At 37.7% G+C, this 25634-nt stretch overlaps 1 protein-coding gene and 1 long non-coding RNA gene across 2 annotated transcripts; one reads left to right on the forward strand and one right to left on the reverse strand.

Moving 5' to 3' along the window:
- Positions 1-1173: 1173 nt before the first annotated feature.
- Positions 1174-20265, reverse strand: LOC121416999 (very-long-chain 3-oxoacyl-CoA reductase-B-like). The gene is made up of 9 exons (XM_041610540.1): positions 20007-20265; positions 18375-18421; positions 17972-18047; positions 16922-17097; positions 14851-14895; positions 9157-9191; positions 7577-7658; positions 5642-5707; positions 1174-3447 (listed from the first exon to the last, which is right to left on the reverse strand). Exons 1-9 carry the CDS (start codon positions 20182-20184, stop codon positions 3184-3186), a joined length of 969 nt encoding a protein of 322 aa, XP_041466474.1. The 5' UTR covers positions 20185-20265; the 3' UTR covers positions 1174-3183.
- A 1858-nt stretch (positions 20266-22123) lies between these two features.
- LOC121417000 lies at positions 22124-23914 on the forward strand. Its single transcript, XR_005970291.1, has 2 exons — positions 22124-23446; positions 23653-23914. It is a non-coding gene; the product is annotated as an uncharacterized LOC121417000 (long non-coding RNA).
- The last annotated feature ends 1720 nt before the right edge of the window (positions 23915-25634 follow it).

The raw sequence follows: 25634 nt of genomic DNA on the forward strand, positions 1-25634 counted from the left end.
TTTTCCTCCTCTATTCTTCTCTTCTTCCCTATCTCCCCCTTTTCCTCCTCTATTCTCTTCTTCCCTATCTTCCCCTTTTCCTCCTCTATTCTTCTCTTCTTCCCTATCTTCCCCTTTTCCTCCTCTATTCTTCTCTTCTTCCCTATCTTCCCCTTTTCCTCCTCTATTCTTCTCTTCTTCCCTATCTTCCCCTTTTCCTCCTCTATTCTTCTCTTCTTCCCTATCTTCCCCTTTTCCTCCTCTGTTCTTCTCTTCTTCCCTATCTCCCCTTTTTCCTCCTCTATTCTTCTCTTCTTCCCTATCTTCCCCTTTTCCTCCTCTATTCTTCTCTTCTTCCCTATCTTCCCCTTTTCCTCCTCTATTCTTCTCTTCTTCCCTATCTTCCCCTTTTCCTCCTCTATTCTTCTCTTCTTCCCTATCTTCCCCTTTTCCTCCTCTATTCTTCTCTTCTTCCCTATCTCCCCTTTTTCCTCCTCTATTCTTCTCTTCTTCCCTATCTTCCCCTTTTCCTCCTCTATTCTCTTCTTCCCTATCTTCCCCTTTTCCTCCTCTATTCTTCTCTTTCTTCTTCCCTATCTCCCCCTTCTCCTCTTCCTCTTCATTCTGTTCGTTCCTCTCTTCTCCCCACCTCTTCCTCTCCTCTTTTCAAAAATGAAATCATCTCTAAAGTGTTTACATCAATTTCATTATTCTCTGTGGGCGCGTCGTGGTCTAGTGGTTCTGACTCTCGCCGTTGAACAGAGGGTTGTGGGTTCGAATCCCAGCCATGGCGTGATTTCCTTCAGCAAGAAATTTATCCACACTTTGCTGCACTCGACCCAGGTGAGGTGAATGGGTACCCGGTAGGAGTAATTCCTTGCATGCACTGAGCGCCGGTGATGGTTGCTAATAATAATAATAATAGCAGCGCTTTGTATCCTCAGGCAAAAAGCGCTTTATAAATCCAGCTATTATTATTATATTATTTGTTTAGGATTTAGTAAAATACCTCAAACCATGTACTGAAAAAAAACCCATAACATAACACCCTGTTCAAAACAATACTTACATTGATCACAAAATGAAATCTTTTAAACACATGTATTAAAAATTTCTCTCTTTAAATTTACCATTTAGTGCACCATATCTCACATTACGGTTACTTGCATGAAATGCTTGGTTTTGATTGGTTGACGTTCTGTGTTACCATGGTACCTACCATTGGATGTCAAAGTTACCATAATAGTCACTTTTATGCAACAGGGCCCAGGTTTATAATAGACATGCATATAAGCAAATTTGATATTTATTCTTGACTTACACATTTTTACCCGCATACAGACCCCTAATTTTGCCATGAATTCAACTCCATGTAATCTCTTATTTGTCTCTTCATACAGTATGCACAAGTCTTATATTGCAATCAGTCAAAGTTCTGGATAATTTGAAGTCAATTTGACGTAATATGCAAGGAAATCGACAATATCACCAAGTATAATCAGGAATTTACAATAAAAATAGAATATCAGGCACGTGAGGAAAATAATTGACAGCCGTATCACATATCACACGAGAGAAAATTTCATATTTCAATTGTGCAAACCAACATTTTCTAAACCATTATTTCTGTACTTTGTGCGCTTGAGTACAAATATACCTTCCCAAAATTTAGATATTTAATTTATGTGCCTTTTAAAAGCCTAAAAATTATTGAAAAAAAAATGAATAAAAAAATTAAATAATGATTGGATTATTTCCTTAATTTGAATAGAACTTAATAGAGTACTAGACTTGGTCTAAAAGCAGTTGGTATACATCTCAGATAGTCTGATACCGCATGGTCTTAGTCCAATTGGTCTACTCATAGCCTAATTACTGTCTGGTCTACACTTGGGGGGTGTTTCACAAAGATTTAAGCATGACTTAGGTCGCACTTAAATGTCGACGCGTACATGATATGCAACGCGCAATCTTATTGATCAATACGCAGTAGTGCGCGTCCTCTTGGCATGATCTGACCAATGCTGTCATGCCTTTTATACTGCGTGCAACTAGACATTTAAGTGCGACTCTAAGCCATACTTAAATCTTTGTGAAACACCCCCTTGGTCTAATACCCACTTCATCTTATTTTTATTTAGTCTAAAGCCAAGTTCGTCTCATTTCCACTATGTCTCATTTCATGTGGTGGTAGACCTTGTGGAAATAGACAAAATGGGTATTGCCCAACTTGGAAATAGACAAAATGGTAAGTGGGCTAAATAGTAATTAGACCAAGTGGCTGGTAGACAAACTGGTGGGTGATTCATAAAGCTACTTGTAAAGTAACATGTTCTTATATATCCTAAATGAATGACATAGGGATGCATCACCTAGCACAAGAAAGGATCGCAGTCGTGCGTAAAGTCATTCGTATCTTACGAACAGCTTTATGAAACACCCACCTGATTGTAGAAGTAGGACTGGGTCATATGAGATTAGACCAAACAGAAATTAGTCAATGTTAAAGTCTAAGTGGAACTTAGACATAATGGAATAAGGAACTGAATGGTAATTGGACCAAACGGTTGGTAGACAAACTGATTTTAGACAAACTAGACCAAGTGGGAACAAAATGGTAAGTGGGTTAAATGGTTTATATTATTTTAGACCAAACAAAAGGTAGAAAGAACGGTTGTAGACCAATTGGTAAAATAACGACTGAGAAGACAGTCATTTGGTCTTATTGAAGACTAACACGGATTAGATCAAGTGGGACAAGACCAAACAAATAGTAGACAAAGCAGTTGTAGACCAAGTGGCAATCTATCGACTAAGGGGGAGTTACAAGAAAATATTTGCAAACGTTCCATTGCCATTTTACAACTGATAGATCAATGTTAAATATATCCAATCAGATTACACTCCATGCTGCAAAAAGCAGCTCAACAATCACTCACAAATTTACGATCAATTACACAACATATGATCAATTCAGGGACCACAAGTAGACTTGCAATTGATCACAGGTTTCTTGTAACTTCCCCGAAAGATGGTGATCATTAATAGTCTTCTTCTCTGCTAGTTCTTGAACAAGAAGCAGATGAGAAATCAATCAGAAATTTACAATCAATTACAAGACATACAATTGATTTAGGGACCACAAGTAGCCTTGCAATTGATCGCAAGTTTCTTGAAACTCCCCCTCCAAAAAAAAGATGGTGATCATTTGGTCTTCTTCTCTGCTAGTTTCTTGAGGCTAACCTTCCTAATGGCATTATGTATTGACATCTGAACACTATCTAAAACCCACTCAGGGACAGACCCAACAACCCATCCCTGAAGATTGTGCATTAGACAGCCGTTGGTGCGATTCCCTGACCCTAACGCAGCGAGGGCGCTGTTCACGTACGACGTCGGGCTGGGGATGGTCATCGTCTCGCGTCTGAGCTTGCTCAGTTTGGTTGTAACGTAGAACGGCATTACGCACTACATAAAGAGACAGATTAAGAGCAGTGTATTACTGTTATGAAAAACCCCTAACAACACAAAATTACATTATCATGTTAATCATGTCCCTGGGTAAAATATGATGTTATCCTTATTATTACTACAGATGGAATTGCTTAAATATTTTATTGAAGTGGCTTCCCTTGGTAAAATATGATATTATTATCATTATTAATACAGATGGAATTGTTAAAATTGTTGTTTATGCATTTTCTTTACCTTATTCAACTTCGGGAACCCTCGGCTATCAATTTTGATTACAAACAACACAAAATCATCGCTAGAGGGTATTCATTTGTCTCGCAATCTACTATGGTCAACAAGGAAATTCGTGATCACTCTCGCAAAAAGTGTTCACTAGCTTACAAGTTCACGAGCTTTCGAGTGCCGCTGCAACTCTTTATCAAGTGACAAAGATAAAGAGTTGCAGCGGCACTCGAAAGCTCGTGAACTTGTAAGCTAGTGAACACTTTTTGCGAGAGTGATCACGAATTTCCTAGAAAGCCAGTGAACACTTTTTGCGAGAGTGATCACGAATTTCCTTGTTGATCATAGTAGATTGCGAGACGAATGAATACCCTATAGCGATTATTTCAATCCGCAATAATGAACCTATTTAGTAACACAAAATCAATTTACATTAATTAGAAGAACTATAAAAATCCTATAAATTATTAATTTTGGCTTGGAGCAGAGTTTGCGTTATATGAAATTTAATGATTAGTGGCAAGGAGTTCAGTTTTACTGACTAGTGTTATATTTCCATTACGAAAACACAAATTTAGACAGTGGTTTTTAGTTGAACTCGACTGTAAAATCATAGGCTTATAACTTTTATTCCAATCACTCTAATGCTTGCCCCCCTCAACATTTTTCACAATAAATCATTAACGCAAAAGATTCACGCCACAAAGTTTCAGGACTATTTCTCTAAAGTATCACTTTAGAAACAAAATTCATGATGCCTGGCCATGCAGTTAACAAATTACCCAACATTATGTAAGTGTGTGTCAGGCCCAAAGTTGCTCAAATATCAATTCAATTCAATTCAATAATGGTATTAAAAACATGCCTCGCAGCCAAAGGCTGAATAAAAACATGTGTACAATTTACATGAAATGATATTAAATTACTAGTACTTCTTAATACAAGAAAATAAATTGTTGAAATTAAATAAAATCATAATTGTATTGAACATAATAAATATTAAGTATACGCAAATTATAACCACTATAATGAGGCACATTGTACATGCATGAATGAAAAGTATTAACAAGGCAAAAGCAACGCCCCCACTTATGAAAATAACCAGAAATATTGTGATTTGCGAGGGCACGCAAGATAATTATATCAAAACTTCATTGTGAAATGACAGGGATGGAATAACACTTGTCATACGAGCCTTGCACGTAAACTTTAATGTTGACCTGAAAATGACCTTTGACCTTACCATGTGACCTCCGACTGCAGCATAACATGCAGGTCGCCTAAGTACATCTACCATCCAAGTTTTGTTGAAAAGTAACTTACGGTTGCGGAGTTAGGTGTCATAAGAGTCTTGCATGTAAACTTTAACGTTGACCTCAAAATGACCTTTGACCTTCCCATGTGACCTCCGACTGCAGCATAATATGCAGGTCCCCCAAGTCCATCTACCATCCAAGTTTGGTAGAAAAGTGACTTACAGTTGCGAAGTTAGGTGTCATAAGAGAGTCTTGCATGTAAACTTTAACGTTGACCTGAAAATGACCTTTGACCTTACCATGTGACCTCCGACTGCAGCATAACATGCAGGTCCCCCAAGTCCATCTACCATCCAAGTTTGGTTGAAAAGCGACTTACGGTTATGGAGTTATATGTCACTACGGTTTGTGATGGACGGACAGCGGACGCCAGACGACATTTGGATCCCTAAGTCTCGCCTTCACCTCTGGTGGGCGAGACAAAAAAGAGAAATGGGGAAGGATAAAGAAGGCATAGGGGGACAGACAGAGAAAAAGTGAGGAAGGGAAAGGAGAATTAAAAGGAGATATAGATAGAAAGTACAGAGAGAGGATTGGGCCAGAAAGATGAAGGAAGTAGTGGCGAAGATTATGTAATTTTGTGTACCAATCCAAGGGTTCATTGTGTTTCTATGATTTCTATCCAAAAGGAAACAAATCCATTATTTTACCTGTACTTGTATACCCTTAGAGCGGTATTCTACATCTATTCCTCTTGAAAAGAAATCCACAAAGGCCTGAAAAGATAAACAAACAAGTAATCCATTTTAAATATAATAATCAAGAACCGTTTGTTCAGTTTCCCCCCTTTCAAAATACAGTTTAACTGACATAAGTCATATACCTTCGTAACAGGGCTCAGCAGCCAATCATAATCAAGGTTTCCATGGTGGTTGCTATAATGGCAAAGTTACAACAGTTGCAAATCCTTTATATAAAACATATGTTATAATACCTCTTCTAAGTCAAATTGCTCCTTAGTAGTAACTGTCTATGGTCACAGAATATTTTACTCACAGTAGGCCAATTTACCCAAGCCACTATTATTGCTAAATCTGAAATACATTGCACTTTTAATAGGAGAGGTTGGTGCCCCCTCTCATGGGAAATTAATTTGTTTTATCAATAAGATAGAATGGGATGTTATTGTTCCTTTCTTTTATAACCCCCCCCCCTTCTTCCTGTATATTATCTATTTTCCTGTATTGTTTCTTGTACACTTAGTTTTGTTTGCCCTGCCATTGGCATTTGAACTTTTTATGTCAGGGTCTGGGGGGGGGGGGTGTGTTTCACAAAGATTGAAGTATGACTTAGAGTCACACTTAAGTGTCTAATTGCGTGCGGTATGAAAGACCTGACCACATTGGTCTAATCATGCAAAGGGGATCGGTGTCACTGTGTATTGATCAATAAGATTGCCCTGCATATCATGTACGCATCGGCATTTAAGTGCGACTCTGAGTCATACTTAAATTTTATGAAACAATTGGGGTTTAATTCTATTCTTACATTTGAATATTACATGTATGTGGATTTTCTTTATTTTTATAGCCTGGGGCCGTTTCATGAAGCTGTTCGTAAGTTAACCCTATCTAGGCCGGGGGGGGGCCTCGGAGGCCCCCCCCTCAACGTATCGCGCGATAATTTCGCCGAGCAAAATTTTTTGACCGCGCCGCTCGCTGACTTTTTACTTTCAAGTCTTGCGCAACTTTTGAGACCAATTTTGCGTCACCCGGGTACGTGGTTCCGAAATTACGCAACATTATGTAAGTGCATGTCAGACCAAAAATTGCTCAAAACGTGATTTTGTGTACAAAGTCAATGCAAATTGTGTTTTCAACCAAAATTCATAAATGTATGATTATTTTTAGTTTTGTTGGTCTAAATATATTTATTTTATGCTTTTTATGATCACAGAAGAGTCCCCAACAAATTTCATTGAAAAAACAATGAAAAACAAAAGGTCAAAAAACAAAGAAATACATAAGAAATTGCAAAAAACAATATAATACATAAGAAAATGATTTGATATCGCAATTTTTTTCATCTACACTTGCTAAAAACATCACAAAAAGTTTGTATACCAAAAATTAGTACATTTGGAGCTTTATTCAGGGAGTTAAAAAGGTAAAAGTATGATTTTGCATACTAATTACGCATAAATTAGCATAATCACTCAATAGCAATTCGCATGAAATAAATTACTATACAATCTTGTAGATTATGTCCCAGGCAAACCGCGTGCCAATTTTCGGCGCAATCGCGCGGTCGACGGCCGAGATCTTAAGGGGGGGCCTGGGAGGCCCCCCCCCCGGCTTTATGAACTCCCAAAATACCCCGGCCTAGATAGGGTTAAGAGCGACTTTAAGAACGACTGGTGATCCTTTCTTACGGAAAATGGGGGAGAAAATGGTATATTCATTGATGATGTTTACACGCATAAGAAAAGTTCACCAGTCATTCTGAAATTTGCTCTTAACTTACGAACAGCTTCATGAAACACCCACCTGGTTTGATGTGCTAATGATTTAATGTTTAGATTTTGCTTTTTATTGGCAAATAAAGATGAATAATGTATACCGGTAGTATAGGTTACAAAACTTTACCTTAGTAGCAGAGTAGACTGTTAGCATTGGGCTTGGATTCATTCCAGAAGCAGACGAGACATTGATGATAATACCTCTCTTCCTGCAAATAAAAAGAAAACACAGGATAAGAGTTGCCAATTGCCGTATACTATGTGATCTAACGTTGACCCAACTTTTGAATAAATTTCATTTTTTAATGAAAGTATGAAAGTTTATTTCATGTTCTTTATCGGATTGCGCGAATTGCCGTTAGGCTACAAATTGAACAACGCACAAAAAAATTGACACTTTCAGTAATCAGTGCCAATTTCCCCAACAGCAAAGTTTTGCTATTGTAAACACCCCGTGTGATGACAATATTGAGATATGCACCTCTATATGTACAAAAAAGTTTAGAAAGTACAGTTAAGCCAGGCTGACACTTGCAAGACTTTTGGCCACGATTTTGTCGTGGCAAGTCGTGCCATTTTGGGCACGAACTGGGAGGCTCCCGCACTGTTTACGACTTGTTCACGCATAGTTCACAACAGTTCACGACGAGTTCACGAATGCGTGCCCATCAGTGTCCACATTGACACAAACTGGCACGACGAGTTCACGCATAGTTCACAACAGTTCACGACGAGTTCACAAATGCGTGCCCGTCAGTGTCCACATTGACACGAACTGGCACGAGTTCATGCATAGTTTGCGCATAGTTAACGCACTTCCTGCATTGGCATGACGAGTTTGCGCAATTCGGACAGTGTCGTGCTGAACTATTCGTGAACACGACGTGAGCTGTTCGTGAACTATTCGTGACATGGCGCGCACTGCCACGCATCCTCCCGAATCGTCCCGACGAGTTCACAATGAGTTCACGAACAGTTTGCGCATAGTTCACGACCCGGTCGCTAAATTTTGTCGTGACCAAATTTTTTTAACATTTCAAAATTCTCGTCCCGACATGGCACGCAGTCACGTGTTTACGCACACTTCACACCAGTTCACGACTAGTTTGCGCACTGGCACAACTTGAGTCGTGCAAATGCGTGACACAAAATCGTGCAAGTGTCAGGCTGGCTTTAGTGATTCAAAAAGTTAGCAAGAATTTCACTTTTTTAATTTCTAAAACATAATCAGCCTAAATTATTTCCTAACATATTTCAATCAATATTTATTCACTCACTCTAACATTTCAATGTATTTTCCATGAAATAATTTGATTTTATTTTTATCTGAATGACACTATACACAGGTACATTTGCGGCTATTTGCATACTCAATGATATACATATGTCACATGACCAGAGCTTTTAGAGGTGTAAGATTCTGTTCACAAAATTCAGCAGTTTTGCACTGAATTTTAAACCAACTTTTTAAAAAATAAATCTAAAAAAACACGACTTCCAAAGATTGCTTTTCAGATGAAACTGTAACATGATGAATTCAAATGTAAAATAATAATAATAGTAATAATAATAATAATAATGATAATAATAACAACAATAAAATGCTTTGATTGTAACTTGTATACATAGGCTTACTGGCTAATAAAATAGTAGTATTTAGTGGGAGGGGGTGGTTGCTTGTATTTTTTTCTTTTTGGTTTGTCTTACCTTTCCACCATAGCAGGAAGAACAAGATTGGTCATCTATAAACAAAACAAAAATGAATAAAGATAAGACAATTAAAAGATAACGTTATGGTTTATAATAAGCTTTTTGGTGACTGAATGATTTTGCTATTCATAACAAGTGTTGCTTGCATTGACTACAATGTACAATCAATTGTAAAAATAGAGCGTACAATAAATCGCCAACCTTTGTGTTACAGGCCCCAGACTACATTAACAGATTATTAACATGTAGTAGCATGTGTCTCCTTAGCATTGATTGACCAATGCGGTGCAGCCTTTTCTATCTCACTCAACCGAGAATATACGAGCGATACAAAGTCAGATTTAAATGTTTGTAAAATACCCCCCCCCCCCCCCCGGTAATAATTACCAAGAGCTCTTGTGTGTAGTCATGTCTATGCGCATTGTTGTCACTTTACATAACTCCAAGCTGAATTAAGTAATTGTTTTTTGAGAAATGAGTATCTTTTTTTCAGATTCAGATAGCTATACAGCAATCACCAATCTGATGGTATATTTATATAATAAACAAGCTCTCCTATCCTGATTCAAGTTAACAAATGCTACAAGCTAATAGAAATCCTTGCATCTGATTGGTTAAGAGTAAATTATAAAGTGTCTATCAATGACTACACTCTTCATGAAATTCTTCCCTAGATGCCATTCAGATGAAAGAGCAGAAAAGGAAGCTTCACATTGCCAATTTAAGGATAATAGAAAGATTAAATGAGAACAAAGTTTGAAATTTAATATTTATTTTATGAGTAATTTGGAGGGAGAGATTACAGGAGATCCCGCCCGTGCATGCGCAGTCATCATTCAAAGCATCAAATATGACTCCTGATAAAACAGCAAGAAAGATTAAACTAAGATGAGAACAAGTTAGAGCTAATTTTGCCCTTGAGTAATGGGAGGGAGTGGGGGGCCTGTAATCTCTCCCTCCAAATTACTCATAAAATAAATATTAAATTTCAAACTTTGTTCTCATTTAATCTTTCTATTTTATTTCGTAATTCTCCTGGAGAAATTACAGGAGATTTCAAAGCTCAGGAGGCATATTTGATACCAAAATTACACCAAGTCACAACCCTGGTGTGAACACAACATAAGCTCTACAACCGAGTATGAGGCACTGCCTAACAAGGAGGCTGAGAAGTCACTTTTCTGATCCAAAGCGTATGATAGAGTTGTTAAAAGTTTTCTCATTAGTCTATCCAGCCTGTCTGAGATAATAGCAGCGATGGGAACTTCTGACCTCTCAGCTTCTGACACCGACGCAGCCCTCGTGGATTGCGCCTTATAGAAATCAGTGTCTACCCCAGCTGCAGCTAGATTTACTCGTTTCCAAAGGGAAATGGTTTGATATAAATTAACTTATCCTCACATGAGGCTTCTGACAGCTGATAAAAAGGAACTTTTTATGATCCACTCAGACGTTCTGTTCTTCGAATATAATGTTTTAGATAATCAAGAACACACATTCGCTTATCTAGAGGGTATAAGCTTCCAATGTCATATCTTCATATGCCCTGGTCTGTCTTGTTCAGTAGTTGACCAAAGCAAAACGTAGCTCCACTACTAGTATCCTTAAGAGTCATATGCTCAATGTTTAACTGATGAAGCGACTGCACCCGCTGCGCTGAGGTTAGTGCCAAGAGGGTGACAATTTTCAGGCTCAAGAGCTTGAGGCTAAGGGTTCTCTCGGGTGCTGGCTTCCTTAAATGGTTCAACACTAATTTAACATCCCAGATATGTTAGTGTACCTGGGTTTGGGTGGTCGAAGTTGAAAGGTTCCTTTCATAAAGTGGTGCACTAATGAATGAGTTCCCACTGTTAAAGGACCATCTAAAACTAAAAATTTAGACAAGGTGCTTCTGTAGTGTTCAAGGTACTATAACCAGCTCGGTGTTCATATAAATTTGTAAAGAACTCCAATTAATGTCTTAATGATTGAACATAACTCCAACCTTTGTCTAAATAAAGTTTTTCCATTTTCTTATGTAGATACAGCGCATAGGGACATGCTATGCTATATGCGCTTTACAAGAATTGAGCATTATTATTATTATTGATTTTTAGTAGAGTCTCTCCGTGAAGACCTTATGATCTCTGTGGTCTTTTTATTCAGTCTCTTGAAATGTTTCCGGAGATCCTGCAACATAATAGATCAATGTGATCTCAAAAGGGGTGAAATTTGAGAAGGGTAAAGTTAGTAACCCTTTCCTCCTCTTGAATTCTACAGGTTTCCCTATAATTTGGAGCAAGGAAAACCGAAATTGTGAGGGCCAATATGGGACAACTAGTAAGCCCGTATATCCTTGTCATTCAGAAATTTCTGCAAGCAACTTGGCATGAGACAAAATACGTGGGAAGACATAAAAATTCAACTTGGCCCAGTTTAGAAAAAAAAAATGTATCAACCAAGAATGCACTAGGATCGGGTTGCCAAGAGACATACCTAGGCAATTGATTATTTAGTCGAGATGCAGATAAGTCAATATCTGGTGAGCCAAAGTAAGGAGCATATTGGTTAAAAGCTTGTTTATCCAGTGTCCACTCTGTCCTATCATTGAATTTACGAGACAGCTTGTCAGCTACTACATTTAGCTTGCCTGGAATATAAGAAATAGACAGCCAAATATTTCTCTCTAAACACCATTTACAGATTGCATTTGCAATTTCATTACAACTACATGATCTATGCGTAGTAGGATATGGTATTTTTCATAGATGTACAAAAGGACTTTAGTCCGAAAAAGGCTGCCAGTAATTCAAGATAATCAATCTCACTATTCTGAGCTTTGACAAGCTCCTCGGCATTCCATCGCCCACCTTTAATTTACTAGAATTTAGCTCTATACATGTAGTTTCCCATTCCGAACAGCTTGCATCGGAGTACACCTCCAGGTCCGGTTCTTTACTCTCAAAGACGAGTATACAATGTGCAGGTTTGCTATCCACCATTCAAGATCGTACCGAGCTGCCTGCGAGAGTTGAATGGGTCTATCAAAATGACCTTTGTTAATTTTCAGTGCTACAATTTTGTCAAATTCCAAAGCCCGATAGAAAAGAGGGCCATATTGGACAGCAGGGAATGATGGTACAATTTTCCCAATTGTTCTGGAGACTGCTCTAATACTAGGCAAGTTAGTTTGGAGGAGGCCTATAGGCAACACTTTTTAACTTCATTTACCTTGTCAGAAGGGAGTGTAATGGACATATTCACTGAATTAAGGGCCAATCCAAGGAAAGTAATTTCCTGTAATGGTTTGAGTACCAACTTATCAGGGTGAATAATAAACCTAAGCTCTGATAAAAGGCCAACCGTGGCATCAATTGCCTTCTGTAATGGTGTTGTCATGATAACCCACTAAGATGTGGTTTGCTTGGTGCAGTGTGGCAAACACTGGTTTCAAAATTTTGGTAAAGAGCCGTGGTGCAGTACTCAAACCATTTGGTAAACATGTAAATTGAAAAGGCGTGTCTTGCCAAATAAATCTTAAGTACTTTCTATCTGAAGGGTGAACTGGGACCGAAAAGTAAGCATCCCGGAGGTCCACTGAGGCAAGAAAACAATTTTTCTGACATTGTGTTGCTGTATGTATGCTATCCATCTTAAAATGCTGACAGCCATACTTTTTCAGGTCAGAAAGATCCAGAATAACTCTTAATTGGCCCAGTATTTTTCTTGGGCCGAATAAAAATGTTGGACACGAACTCTCCATTCTCATGGGAGCATTGTTCAATCACCTTTTCCTCAAGTAAGTGTATAATTTCTTGATTTGAATTACTTCAACTGTTCTGATATGAAAACAGTGTGGGGTAGTGAACGGTATGGTTTAATAGATAAATTTTCAAACTCTAATTTACCCTTCAACAGCTGATAAGATGACGTGATCAGAAGTAATATTTTCCAATTGTTTACAAAATGCCTCATTCGGCCACCAATAGGAAACTTTGAATAATCATTGAGTTAACTCGTCTCTTCAGTAGAAGTAGTTACTTTGTTTTCTTCCAAGATGCACCCTGCTTTGGGGGGAAAGGGGCTGTTGAGAGGCATTCTGCTCTGCGAGCCTGGGTTCTGCCACTGGTCATGACCCTTGTTCTTGTGTCGTTTCCACTGGGGATGCCCTAAAAAAGGACCCTCTGGTTGCCTGACCACAAATCATGTTGGGCTGATTGAGCCCATCCAGATTCACGAGTACTGGTTTTATTCCTAGCATATGGGTGATATGTGTGAGACTTGAATTGCTTGTCCTTCAATTGGCCTCTCATCATCCCTGCAGCTGCCCACTCAGGTCTTTCACTTGCTTAGCAAGATCATCTCCAAATAAGAACTTGCCCACTTGGGAAGATTTGCACAATGGTGTAAATTTCATATTCATATCAGGTCTGATAAGACGTTTCCTTGTGCAATTTAGCTCAAAATTGGTATTGCTGAGCAAAGCGAGGCAATCTTGTTGAGCTTCAGAAATATTCTCTGGGTCTAAAGATTGCATGAATGCTGTCAAACCTCTGGTTAGTGAACGTTGAATTTTTTGTAGTTGCAGGTTTCTTTGTCTAGTTAGGCCTACTTGTTTTAGTTTGTCCCAAATGGGAGCATTAACTCTTGGCATATCGACCAAGGTTATCAATTGCCGTGCCCCTTCTCTTGGGGCTGGGCAAACTTAGCGGCTAATGCCGGTATGCCTGGGCCTTAATTGGCCCACATCACATTCACCTTCCCCACTCTCGAAATCTGGAGCTTGTGAATTGTCATCATTGACATTGGTCACATGGACCTGACCTGCGTGGAACTGTATTTAAGAATTCTGATCATCATAACCATTATTATCATCGTAAAAAGACAGCCTCAGAATACTATCTTGATAATGGCTGACCTATGCCTGGGGAGTAACTGGCTCCCTGACTGGTTAAAAGCGATTCTAATTTAGTCTCTCCTCAAACTCAGAGTTTGAAGTTGAGGGGGAAGGTTTATTCTTTTTGGGCTTGGCTTTGTTGGTGTCATATCGGTTCCTATGCCCGAAGAGCCCGACGGAGATTTAATATCTCCTTTATCTTTATGTTTTTGACAATTTTATTGGGCTTGGCTTTCAATAGTGCCATATCGGTACCTATGCCCGAAAAGCCCGACGGAGATTCAATCATATCTCCTTTATCATGAAGTTATCTATAACTGTATTCGACGAAGTCGAATACGAAGACTGTTGATGCGACGCTGGTTGCTGGCTCGTGGAACGGGTCCCTGCGCCCGGCTTCGCCGGCGTCTGGCCCGGTGGAGAAACCGCACTCCGCTGCGACTGAGTCGCCGGCGGGCTGGTACCCACATTCAAGAAATCACGATTCATAATCGTATTTTCGTCATGAAGTACTCCAACTCGAACCCAATGTCGATATCAGAAGGAGGTTGTAATAGAAAAGAGCTCTAGCGCATAATTTCCAGCAACCAACTCGAAGAAGGGGAAGAAAAAGCAATTTTTATCTTACCCCAAATGGCGGAATATGACTGCCAAATCAATGCTGCGAACGTAATGACTGCGCATGCGCGGGCGGGATCTCCTGTAATTTCTCCAGGAGAATTACGAAATAAAACAAGATTTATACATTAATATCTCTGAATTTAAAAGTAAATTTACACATATTTATAAAAAAATAAATAATTTTTCATACATACCATTACAACAGAAAGGCAGTTGATATTGATGATGTTGGGAAGAAACTTTAAATGAAAATAACAAAAAACAAAATGACATCACTATCTCAAATAACTGAATGGGGAGGGTCTACAAGTAATATTGACACTTGTATACATCAAAAGATTTTCCGCTGATTTGCCTGATTTTAAATGTAAGCTGAAATGTACAATCTGTAATCACTTTAACCACATACATTAGAAGTTAATTGTGCAGAATGGGGCATGATTAGGCTATTAAGCAAAAAAAAAAATAATTTAGAAGTACCGGGTAAACAAATGCAATCCTCGGCCTCATGGAAAGACCTAGACTGAATACTGATGAATTATAAACCCCTCAAAAAAAATTCCACAACTCAAGTTTGAGTGCTAATAAATTTCTTAGTGTGCCATCATCATATGTAAAAGTGGTATCATTGGAAAGCATGATTATTCCTCTTTACGATCATGTGTCATTTGTAATGCTAGTGTTATCATGAAATACACAGACATGATAAATATGCAGCAATGTAAAAAATGAAATGTTGCAAAAATTTGTTGCCATGTCATGTTTGAGTTCTGCAACTCAAACTGCAAGTTTGAGTGCTAATAAATTTCTTAATGTGCCATCATCATGTGTAAAAGTGATATCTTTAGAAAGCATGATTATTCTCCTTTACAATCATGTGTCATTTGTAATGCTAGTGTTATCATGAAATACACAGACATGATAATACGCAGCAATGTTAGACATGAAATGTTGCAAAATGCGTCGTTTGCAATAGCGAATTTCCAATTGTTTCGAGGATGGACCGAGTGCATTCACTGTCACCTGCATCATGTGCATGGTGGAAATTCTATAGAAATGGAGACTCTTGTTGGAAATCAATGCATTTTGCAACATTTCACTTCTGACTTTTCTCGATGTTCAGGGTGATTGCATATTCCATGATTACATAATCACAGCAAATGGCATGTCATTGTAAAGACAAATAATTCAGCTTTCCAATGATACCAGTTTCATCTTTTATACTTCATTAACCAAAAAGATATCATCCCCCAAAACCGAGTTGCAAAACTTTTTTTGAGGGGTTTAGAAGTTTCATGAGAAATCAAACTTGATTATACATTACTGACAAACAATGGAAATATTTGACACTTCAAACATTAAAGTACAAATGATGCACACATCCCCCTTTTGTGAAAATAAGTGAAATAATACAGACATTATAACTTCATAATGTTACATCAATTTAAATAAAGACTTTCTTATTTTAATTCCAATATTAATAAAATTTCCGAGGTCAAACTTGCGTGATATTTCTCTATTCGTTTATTCAAATTTTTTCGCTGTTGGGGTCATCAATATCAGTAGCTGGATAGAGCTACAACACACTCGTTTTAGGCCACTAAAAAGTAGTCAAAGGTCAAGCACGCACAAAGTTCCACAATTTTTCTCTTGCATCTGCGTATGTGCGTTGTTTCTTATGGGTTTTGTTATGGCCCCATATACTGCTAATTGTGCCATGGTGTACCTTTTCTGTAGCTGCAAGGTTGTGTGTAGAGCAGCATACAAGCTCTATCCAGCTTTTTTACACTGTGTCCCACAAAAAAAGTTCATGACACTTTAAATGAGTGTAATGTGAAAGTTACCAAATCATATTGTATATAATTTTATTATCACAAACCAGCATCTATTTTATATAACTGATATAAATTTCAAGTGATATGGTCCACTGAACAGAGAAATATGAGCGTTCTTTCAACACTCATCAGAAAACCTCTCAATCCAAGTTTCGTTATTACGTTGAATAAAGTATGTGTCCAATTATGTCCTCATTCACTCTTTGATTTATTTCCTTTTTGAGAGTTTGTGCCCACAACTTTTGGGGAAATGCTTATATTTAAAGAATAAAGGCATTAGAAAATTGGCATATCTTAAATCAAACATAAAAATCATACTTCAATAACTACAAGGAAATTAATTCAACAGTATTCTTATTTCACAATCTCATCTTGAAAAGTTTTTTTTTTCATCTCGTTTGCACATGTGTTTACATTTTTTTTACATTACCTTCTCTGAATCGGCGAGTTCACAAAAGTACTGAGGGAAGCTGTATGACATGCCAACGTTGTTAACCAAGACTCCTATGTCTAGTCCATTTAGCTGGTCTCCGATAGAGGGATACATGTCTGCCGCACTGGTGAAATCAACGGCAAATGTCTTTGTTTCCACCTTATACTTTTGCTCTGAGCATTAAGGGAGGGAAGATAAGGATAAAAGGATGGAAATGAGTGTTTTAAGGCTTGGTCCCAGTGCACTTACGGATGCACAGAGGAAGTAAAATGGAAAAGAATCTTGCCATCCATTGGAAAATGTTATGTATCCGTTGTGAACTCTTTGCATACGTGTTTCATACACTCTATATCCATCGAGCGTCCGTCCTTGGTGATTTCATTGTTCGCCCATTGTCTGGAGGGGATAAAAATGGATGGAGCCACCCCAAAATGTTGTTTGCACGCTGTATCCGTTATGAGTAGGTTTTGTGTCCGTCGGCCAGTTGGACCAGGCTTTTAAGCAGCAAGAGAACCACCAAGGGTTTGAATAATCAAACACTTTCACTATCATGCTTCTCTGCTCAAGATGGGGGGTAATTATGCTGCATAATGTGCATTACTGTAGAGAGCAAGGATACTTCTGAATTTTACTATAAATATTGTCTTATTCTTTACTACAACCGACATCGCCTACATAAGCACTATAACTATCACTGTCATCATAATCATCACCATTATCTTCATCATCATCACCACCACCATCATCATCATTATCACCACCACCATCATCATTATCATCATCATTACCATCATCACCATCATCATCACCACCATCATTATCATCACCATCATCACCACCATTACCATCATTATCATCACCACCATCATCATCACCATCATCATCACCATCACCATCATCACCATCATAATCATCACCACCACCACCATCATCATCACCACCATTACCATCATTATCATCACCATCATCACCGTTACCATCATTATCATCACCCTCATCATTATCATTATCATCATGATTCATGATCATCATCATCATCTATCTTACCGATCTGAGTTGCAACATCCTTGAGTTTGTCTGCAGATCTGCTCAGCAGAAAGACGTTGAGACCCTTAGCTGCAAGCTGAAATATAAATAAAAAGTTGATGAAATGACTTTTACCAAGAGACCTATAACATGCAATTAAATATTCATCCTGCATCACACATGCCTACTTTATGACATCCTTCCATAGCAGGGACATCTGAACAACTTGCATCAGCTTACTAATATTTTTGTGATTTGTATTCTTGGTATATGTGACAATATACACTTATCATTGATTGCATTCATACTTTCTTCAAAATAATGACCATTTAAGCCAATCAGACATGCAGTTCTTGACAAACTTTTAAATTCAAGTTAAAAGACTTTCGAATAATGTATTTGCAAGGAACTTTTTTCTACTAACCTGTTCGGCATAAGCTTTGCCAATACCATCAGTAGCTCCTGTCACAACTATTTAGACAAAAAGAAAGAATGAATGGGTTTTTTTCAAAATTCAAACTGCTGTTTGACAGTCATATAAATGCCAATTCTAGCAACAAATATCAAGATGATTTTGATCGAGAACCCCTTTAACCCTTTCCTTCTTTAAAACAGTGTTTGATGATGTGGCCTTCTAATCTAAAAAAAATAATATAGAGGCAGCAGCAAACCTAATACACTGGTTGTGTTTCTATTTGTTTTAAGTGAAATGGCTGCCCAAGGGGTGTATCTAGGAATTACTACCAAGTAGAGGGGGGGGGGGGGCACTAAAAAAATAATGAAAAAATGTAACACCATCCAAGGGAGGCATTTTTCCTTGCACTATTTCATTTGTCAAAAAAACCCAGAGATTTCCCAAAATTAAGTTTTCCTAACGTTAGAATACCAATTCACCCTTTTGACAAGTTTTTTTCTTGGAATAAATAAGGATGGCAATGCAATGTTTGGCTTATTGTTTTGATTATATTTTTCCAAATTAGCAATAGAGACTGTTGAATGACAATTTTCTTGCAACTTTCGTTTTACTTTCCACCAATAGAGGGTCTACACAATCATGATCCCTCAGTTCAAGTTATGAATGAAAAATAAATCACAACTAGATCTACATGGAAATAAGTATTTTTGACAAAAAAGCGACATTATAAAGATTTTTAAAAGCGTGCATTGTGTACAGCATAGATCTACATGGCAGGTTGGATCATTCCTTGGTAAAATGATTGTAGCTTTTTACCAACCATCTTCGACCATAACCGAACGCGCCCATCATACGCATGAGAAAGTGTTTTTGTGGGCAGCGGCATGTAATGAATATGATTGAATTCATGAAAAGTGTTTGGTAATCATGTCCTGGTTGCATAGGCGGCAGAAGAGGGGGGGGGGGGGATGGGAGGTCCTGTCCCCCCTAAATTTGAGGTGGGGGACACACCCCCTAAAATTTTGGTTGATAACTTTTTTTTGCTTGTCAATTTTCTTTCCTGCGTCCCCCCCCTAAATTCAGGTGGACCCCCTAAAGTCTCACTTCCTCTCCGGTGTCTTTTTCGTTCTTTCCTTCCATCATTTTTTTTGTTCTCTCCTCCCTTTCTATTTTTCCTTCTAATTTTTTCCCTTCCCCCTCCTTCCCATTTTCGTTCTTTCAAAGAATGAAGGAAACATTTCTTTCCTTTCTCTTTCTTTCCTTTCTCTCCTTTGTCTTTCACACATTTATTCATCTTTGCTTCCTTTCTTTTTATATTCATTACAAAGAATGACAGAAAACTTTCTTTATCTTTCTTTCATCCTTCTTTTATTATAATTTTTTTCTTTTATCCTTCATTTTCTTTCCTTCTCAATTCATCTCTTTTCTTTCTCTCCATTCTTTTGTTCATTTTTTCAAGAGTCTAAACACTGTGTGTGGGCTTCTTTGATTTCTTTGTTTGTCGATTGTCCCGTATTTCATTTTGTGAAATCTGGTCACCCTGGGTTGCACAGGAAGTTGCAGTGAACAAGTGTCCAGACCCGGCCATCCATCCCCAGCCGCTAGCGCACGGTGCACCACCCCGTCGTCCCCGATACTCACCCGCCCACTTTCCATGCCGTTTGGGATTTGTAGCGAGGCCCAGCGGTCTCGCCAAAACAAACGTCTTGACATTCTTCAATATCGACAATAAAACCCTCAAGGATTTGTAAGCAACTGCAATGAACCCGATGACTGCAAATATATTAACGACAACAGCAGGAGGCTCAAAATCACTCATTTTGTGTGGTATATCGGTGGGACAAGCGAGAAATTGAGAAGAGGACCCTTGCACTGTCTGCAGTCAAACGTAGAGGGCATTCAAATTCGAACTTTTTATTTGAACAACATCGTAATAAAAATTGTCCTTTTTGAGGGGGTAGAAAAAGTTTGCCCAATGGGGATCGATGTGTATGCCTTACACAGTAAAAACACTGTTTAAGATTTTATACAACGCTGTTTACTATATGAACATTACAGTATTTGTTTAACCGTTTAAACAATCATGTTTAATTTATTGACAATTAGATATTGAAAATTAAACTTTGTTGCTTAAGATTTAAAAAGTTGTTTAATCTGTTCAAACAATTACTGTAAGGTTCACATAGTAAACAGCATAGTTTAATTTTTTTTTACTGTGTACATGCATCAGAAAATCTGAAATTGCAAGTGAGCAAAATCAAACATTCACAAGATTTGTCTCTTTTCGTGGTTTCAGAGGGAGAAAGTTAAAGCTTCATTTTTCATATAGCAAAATTTCCAAAATAAACAATAAATCATCAAATTATTTTTCTATTGCCAACACTCTGGAAATTTGGTGATCAAATGGAACGGATACCGAATCGAGGAGCCCATTGATTGATCTCACATTCTCAATGCAAAATTTCAGAAACTGTCCTATATCTCACTTAATTGGCAAAAGGAAAAAAAAACAATAATGCTGATTACCAGCTAATCACTGATTGAATTCTTACCTTTTGTTGTTGAAACACACTGTCCAGATATTACCAAGTGGTTCTGTCTTCCATGATTCTGTCTCCTCCAAGAGCCATTATTCCTCCCTCTTACCAAGAAGCTATAGTTGCACCTCAATCAAAGCTGTGAGCATCAGGGCGTCGGGGCAGTTGCCTGGCCCCATCAATTTTGAAAACTTACGTTTTTTTAACTGAAAGTTTTCACAAATTCCCCTAGTGTGCACAAAATCCTTCAATTTCACTTTAAAAAATGCGACAAAAAAAAAAGACAGGTGCAATGATATACTTGCTCTTGCAACTTTTGCTCAATCTGGCTTTCTTATCTCAGAAGGCAATAGAGTCAGTGTCACAAATGTAATAAGAGTTTTTGGTTCACAATAATGTCAAGATAAGGATTATGAAATATATTTGATTTTGGAGATTAGGATTTATGTTTGGCTTTACGTGCAGATTTTCCATCAGAGCAATTGTTGCCAGAGCAAACTTCATGGAACCAGTACCTGTCCACGGAGGATTACTGGGGTGCTGAGCATTGTCACAGCACCCCCAGTAACAACAACTGGCCAGGTCCATGCGTGGAACCCTTCCATGGGGATATGTGTGATCCTGTCCCGGGATCCAGTCATTTATCAACTCTCTGCAGTTCCTTTGTGATTCAGCCAATCACTTTTAAGTTAAACACGTGCCCATGAAGGACATGTGCAATAACTTGGGAAGTTTGTTTAATCCAGTCTCAATTTAGTTGGTCTTTCTTTTTGCCATTTTGGGGGATTAATTCAGAATCAGAAACCAATTGATGTGAGGGGTTATAGCCTCTCTGTGAAGGTAGGCTATGCAAAAATATTGTTCATTTTGACTCAGTGGAATTTGTATAGTGCCAGTGTTGATATATGATCAGTTTATTTTGGAGCTCAGTTTATATAATCTATTCATTCAGTCAGTCCTTTATCCATCCATCCATCCATCTTTTCATCCATCCATCCTTCCATCCATTCAAGCATTCATTCATTCAAGCATTGATTCATTAATTAATTAAAATCAATGAATGAATTCATTCATTCTTTTTGGAGGGAGGGGACCTTTCACCATTCTGCTATTTAATTTAATTCTTCACCAAAATCATGATAAAAAAGAATCGGCTTCCCAAGCAACACACAGCAAAGTCATGACACACAAATCAAAACCACAAAAACAACAAAATTTCTTTTTCTTCAAAATACTCTTATTTACAAATAACCTCCAAATCGCGGAGCTCATATTAAAAAAAGAAAATCGCAAAAAAAAGTTTGGACATACAAAAAAGTGACAAGCATTTTTCATTTGAACAATGTTACAGAGCATTTAGCCTACATACAAACATACAATCACATACACTATCATTATACAAGATAATTACTAATGTTCTACACAATTTGACATTAAATCTACATTGTACAATATTTAAATAGCATTGTAAGAAAAAAATACTTAACTTAGTCCACTTTTCTTTCCCAAACATATCAATAAATGTTCAGCATTCTCCTAACAGGGAATTCCCCATCATGTATATAATACAATAAACTGTAGATGAAACCGTTTGATTCATTTCTACACGTGTAAATTTATTCACACGTTACAGTGGGAATCAGTCCCACCGTTTGCTTCCTTAAATTGGCAATGCTCAATTGGTCAATTACATTTCATAATCACACTCCAATTTTCATGAATGTGAACTCTTCAAACAAAATACCTGTAAAGAAACCCCAATTGAATCTACATATTGTTACAGTGGGAATCAGTCCCACCGTTCGCTTCCTTAAATTGGCAATGCTCAATTGGTCAATTACATTTCATAATCACACTCCAATTTTCATGAATGTGCACTCTTCAAACAAAATACCTGTAAAGAAACCCCAATTGAATCTACATATTATTACAGTGGGAATCAGTCCCACCGTTCGCTTCCTTAAATTGGCAATGCTCATTTGGTCAATTACATTTCATAATCACACTCCAATTTTCAAGAATGTGAATTCTACAGAGAGAAATCCCTGATTGAATCTACACTGAACTTCTTCAAGGGATTCATCTAAACAAATTAGGTCTATGAACCTCACCTTATGGTTTGAATTTACATCCCTGATTTTCTTGTTACATTACCATGAAAATTAGACTATTATCACTCCAAAGCCAGCCTATTCCTATTGTTTAAATCTATTTGATAGTCCAAGTGGCTGATGAAGGACGCCCCCCCCCTCCCTCCTCCGGGAAAAGTAGAAAAATTTGATATTTTTGTTAGAAAGGCCACCTGAAGCATGTAAAGAAAAATTTGCCCCCCCCCTCCTAGTAACATCAAGTAGTCTGATGGGTTACACTTCATAATTCCGAAGGTTCTTTATTCCGAAGGTTCGTAATTCCAAAACACGTAAATTGCCTATACCTCGATTTTCGTTAATCCGAAAACGTAAAAGGGTTCGTTAATCCGAACATTTGTGGCGTCATTCCAAAGGTTTGATATTCCAAAACGAAATAAGGTTTGATGTTCCGAAGGTTCGTTAATCCGAAAACGAAATAAGGTTCGTTGTTCCCAAGGTTCGTTAGTCCGAAAACGAAATAAGGTTTGTTAATCATTTAGTTTTCGGACGAACGAACGAACTTTCGGAATTACGAACCTCATTTCGTTTTCGGATTAATGAACCTTCGGAATTACGAACCTAATTTCGTTTTCGGACTAACGAACCTTCGGAATAACGAAGCTTCGGAATTACGAATGTATGCGGTCTGATGAACTTTTTTGTGCTTTCATCATATTTTCTCCTCCACAGGGAAAAGTCAGAAATGTGGTATGACTTTTGACCTCCTTATTGAAATTTTGGTTTCATTCTACCCAATCGGGGCACAAAATTTATCAAGCATCGACTACAATGTATAATCAATCATAAAATCAAGCATACAATCAATCGCGTACCTTTGTGTTACAGGACACAGGCTGTCCATGATGATTAATGCAATTTATTGTAAAAAAAACGCTCTATAATCAAGCGCTAATTATTGTATCTTGTTCTTCCCAATATTAAATACAAATTACTGGAGAAAAAAATTATGACACTAATGGATTTCCATATAGTTGAGATTGATCGGATCAATTGTAACTCTTTGAAAGACGGGTCCCAGTTGTGGTCACAATATCAAATGAGTTTAAGACCTCAATCTAATAACCATCCCCAAGCATCTGTTACTACTGTGCCTATGGAAACTGCAAGCAATTGTGTAATTGATGAGAAATGACTGGGGTATTACAGAAACCTGTGATCAATTGCAAGTCATTACTAGGTCCCAAAATCAATCACAAGTCTTGCAAATAATTGTAAATTTGAAATTGACTGCTGGGGCCCTGTCTCACAAAGAGTTGTGATTGATCCAATCAATCACAACTATGGATGGCCAGCAACGTCAACATCTAAAATGCAAATTTGTTCAAAATATTTCCTAGATACGACATATATTCATACATTCATCTCTCTCTTGAAGACTCAGTGTGATTCTCTTTGCTTACTAAGGAGATTGTGCAAATTTCCAAAAATTATGGCATGGTTGGATTTTATTTCCATACAGTTGATATTGATCGGAGTGTAAGATGGGCCCTAGTCTGCTTCTTGCATTAGCAAGTATAAATTGATTGAAGTTATGATTGATCTATAATACCTTGTAAATTTTCAACTGAAATTTGCAATTGATTACAAATATTTATTGCAACACCTCCAATACTCAATCTAAGTCTATCGCAACTCTTCGTAAGATGGGGCTCTAACTTAGGTACAAGATTTGGCTACGTTGAAAAAAATGTTTAACTGAGAAAGAATACCAAGGCTTTTTTTTATAAACAGTTACAACTATGGTATTTTTTATATTCATGGCAACTACCACAGAGCTGCCAACCTGAACAAGAACATTTCAGTATTTTTAAAGCTGAAAATCAGTATTTTGGCGAGGAAATCAGTATTTTGGCGAGGAAATCAGTATTTTCGAAGAATACTATAGGACAACATTTAAAGAGAAATTCCAGTAGTTGCAGTTAACACTGATTTCATGAGAAAGTCTGTAAAACAAGGCTTAATTGCCAGTATATCATCGAGGATCTAGATCTGGTACAGTTACATTAACTGGACTTTGTGAAATCTTGAAATCTACGCTGAAAAATGTTCACACCGAAAATCCCCAACACAGATAAGCGCACGTGGGACAATGTATAATTATTGCTTAGGGCGTCGGGCCCGACGCCCTACCCGAATCCCGTGCTTATTTGCTGATTTCTCAGCAATTACACAATTTCTTCCAGAATCCTTTGGCACATGCGTTTTATTTATACAAACAGACACTTTAGTGGTCATTTCGTTGGATTCTGTACGAACTCATTTTGATATTGTTACCAAAACTAGCATTTACCTTTAAACTGAAACTTGAGAAATCAGTATTTTGCATTAAACCATCAGTATTCTTCTCATCTTTCAGTACTAAATACTGAAAATCAGTACTACTTGGCAGCTCTGCTACCATGGTAACGGGGCTCAGGAGCCAATCACAATCAAGGATTTCCATGGAAGTTACCATAATGGCAAAGTTACAATAGTGATTTGAGATGGGGGCCCCAGTTTACTTTTAATGGAAACACTTTATCACTTCGTGATTTTTCACCAATTTCCAAGTCAGATGGATTATTAAATACACTAGATACAAA

This window comes from Lytechinus variegatus, chromosome 6 (assembly GCF_018143015.1).
Source record: "Lytechinus variegatus isolate NC3 chromosome 6, Lvar_3.0, whole genome shotgun sequence".
NCBI classification, from domain to species: Eukaryota; Metazoa; Echinodermata; class Echinoidea; order Temnopleuroida; family Toxopneustidae; genus Lytechinus; species Lytechinus variegatus.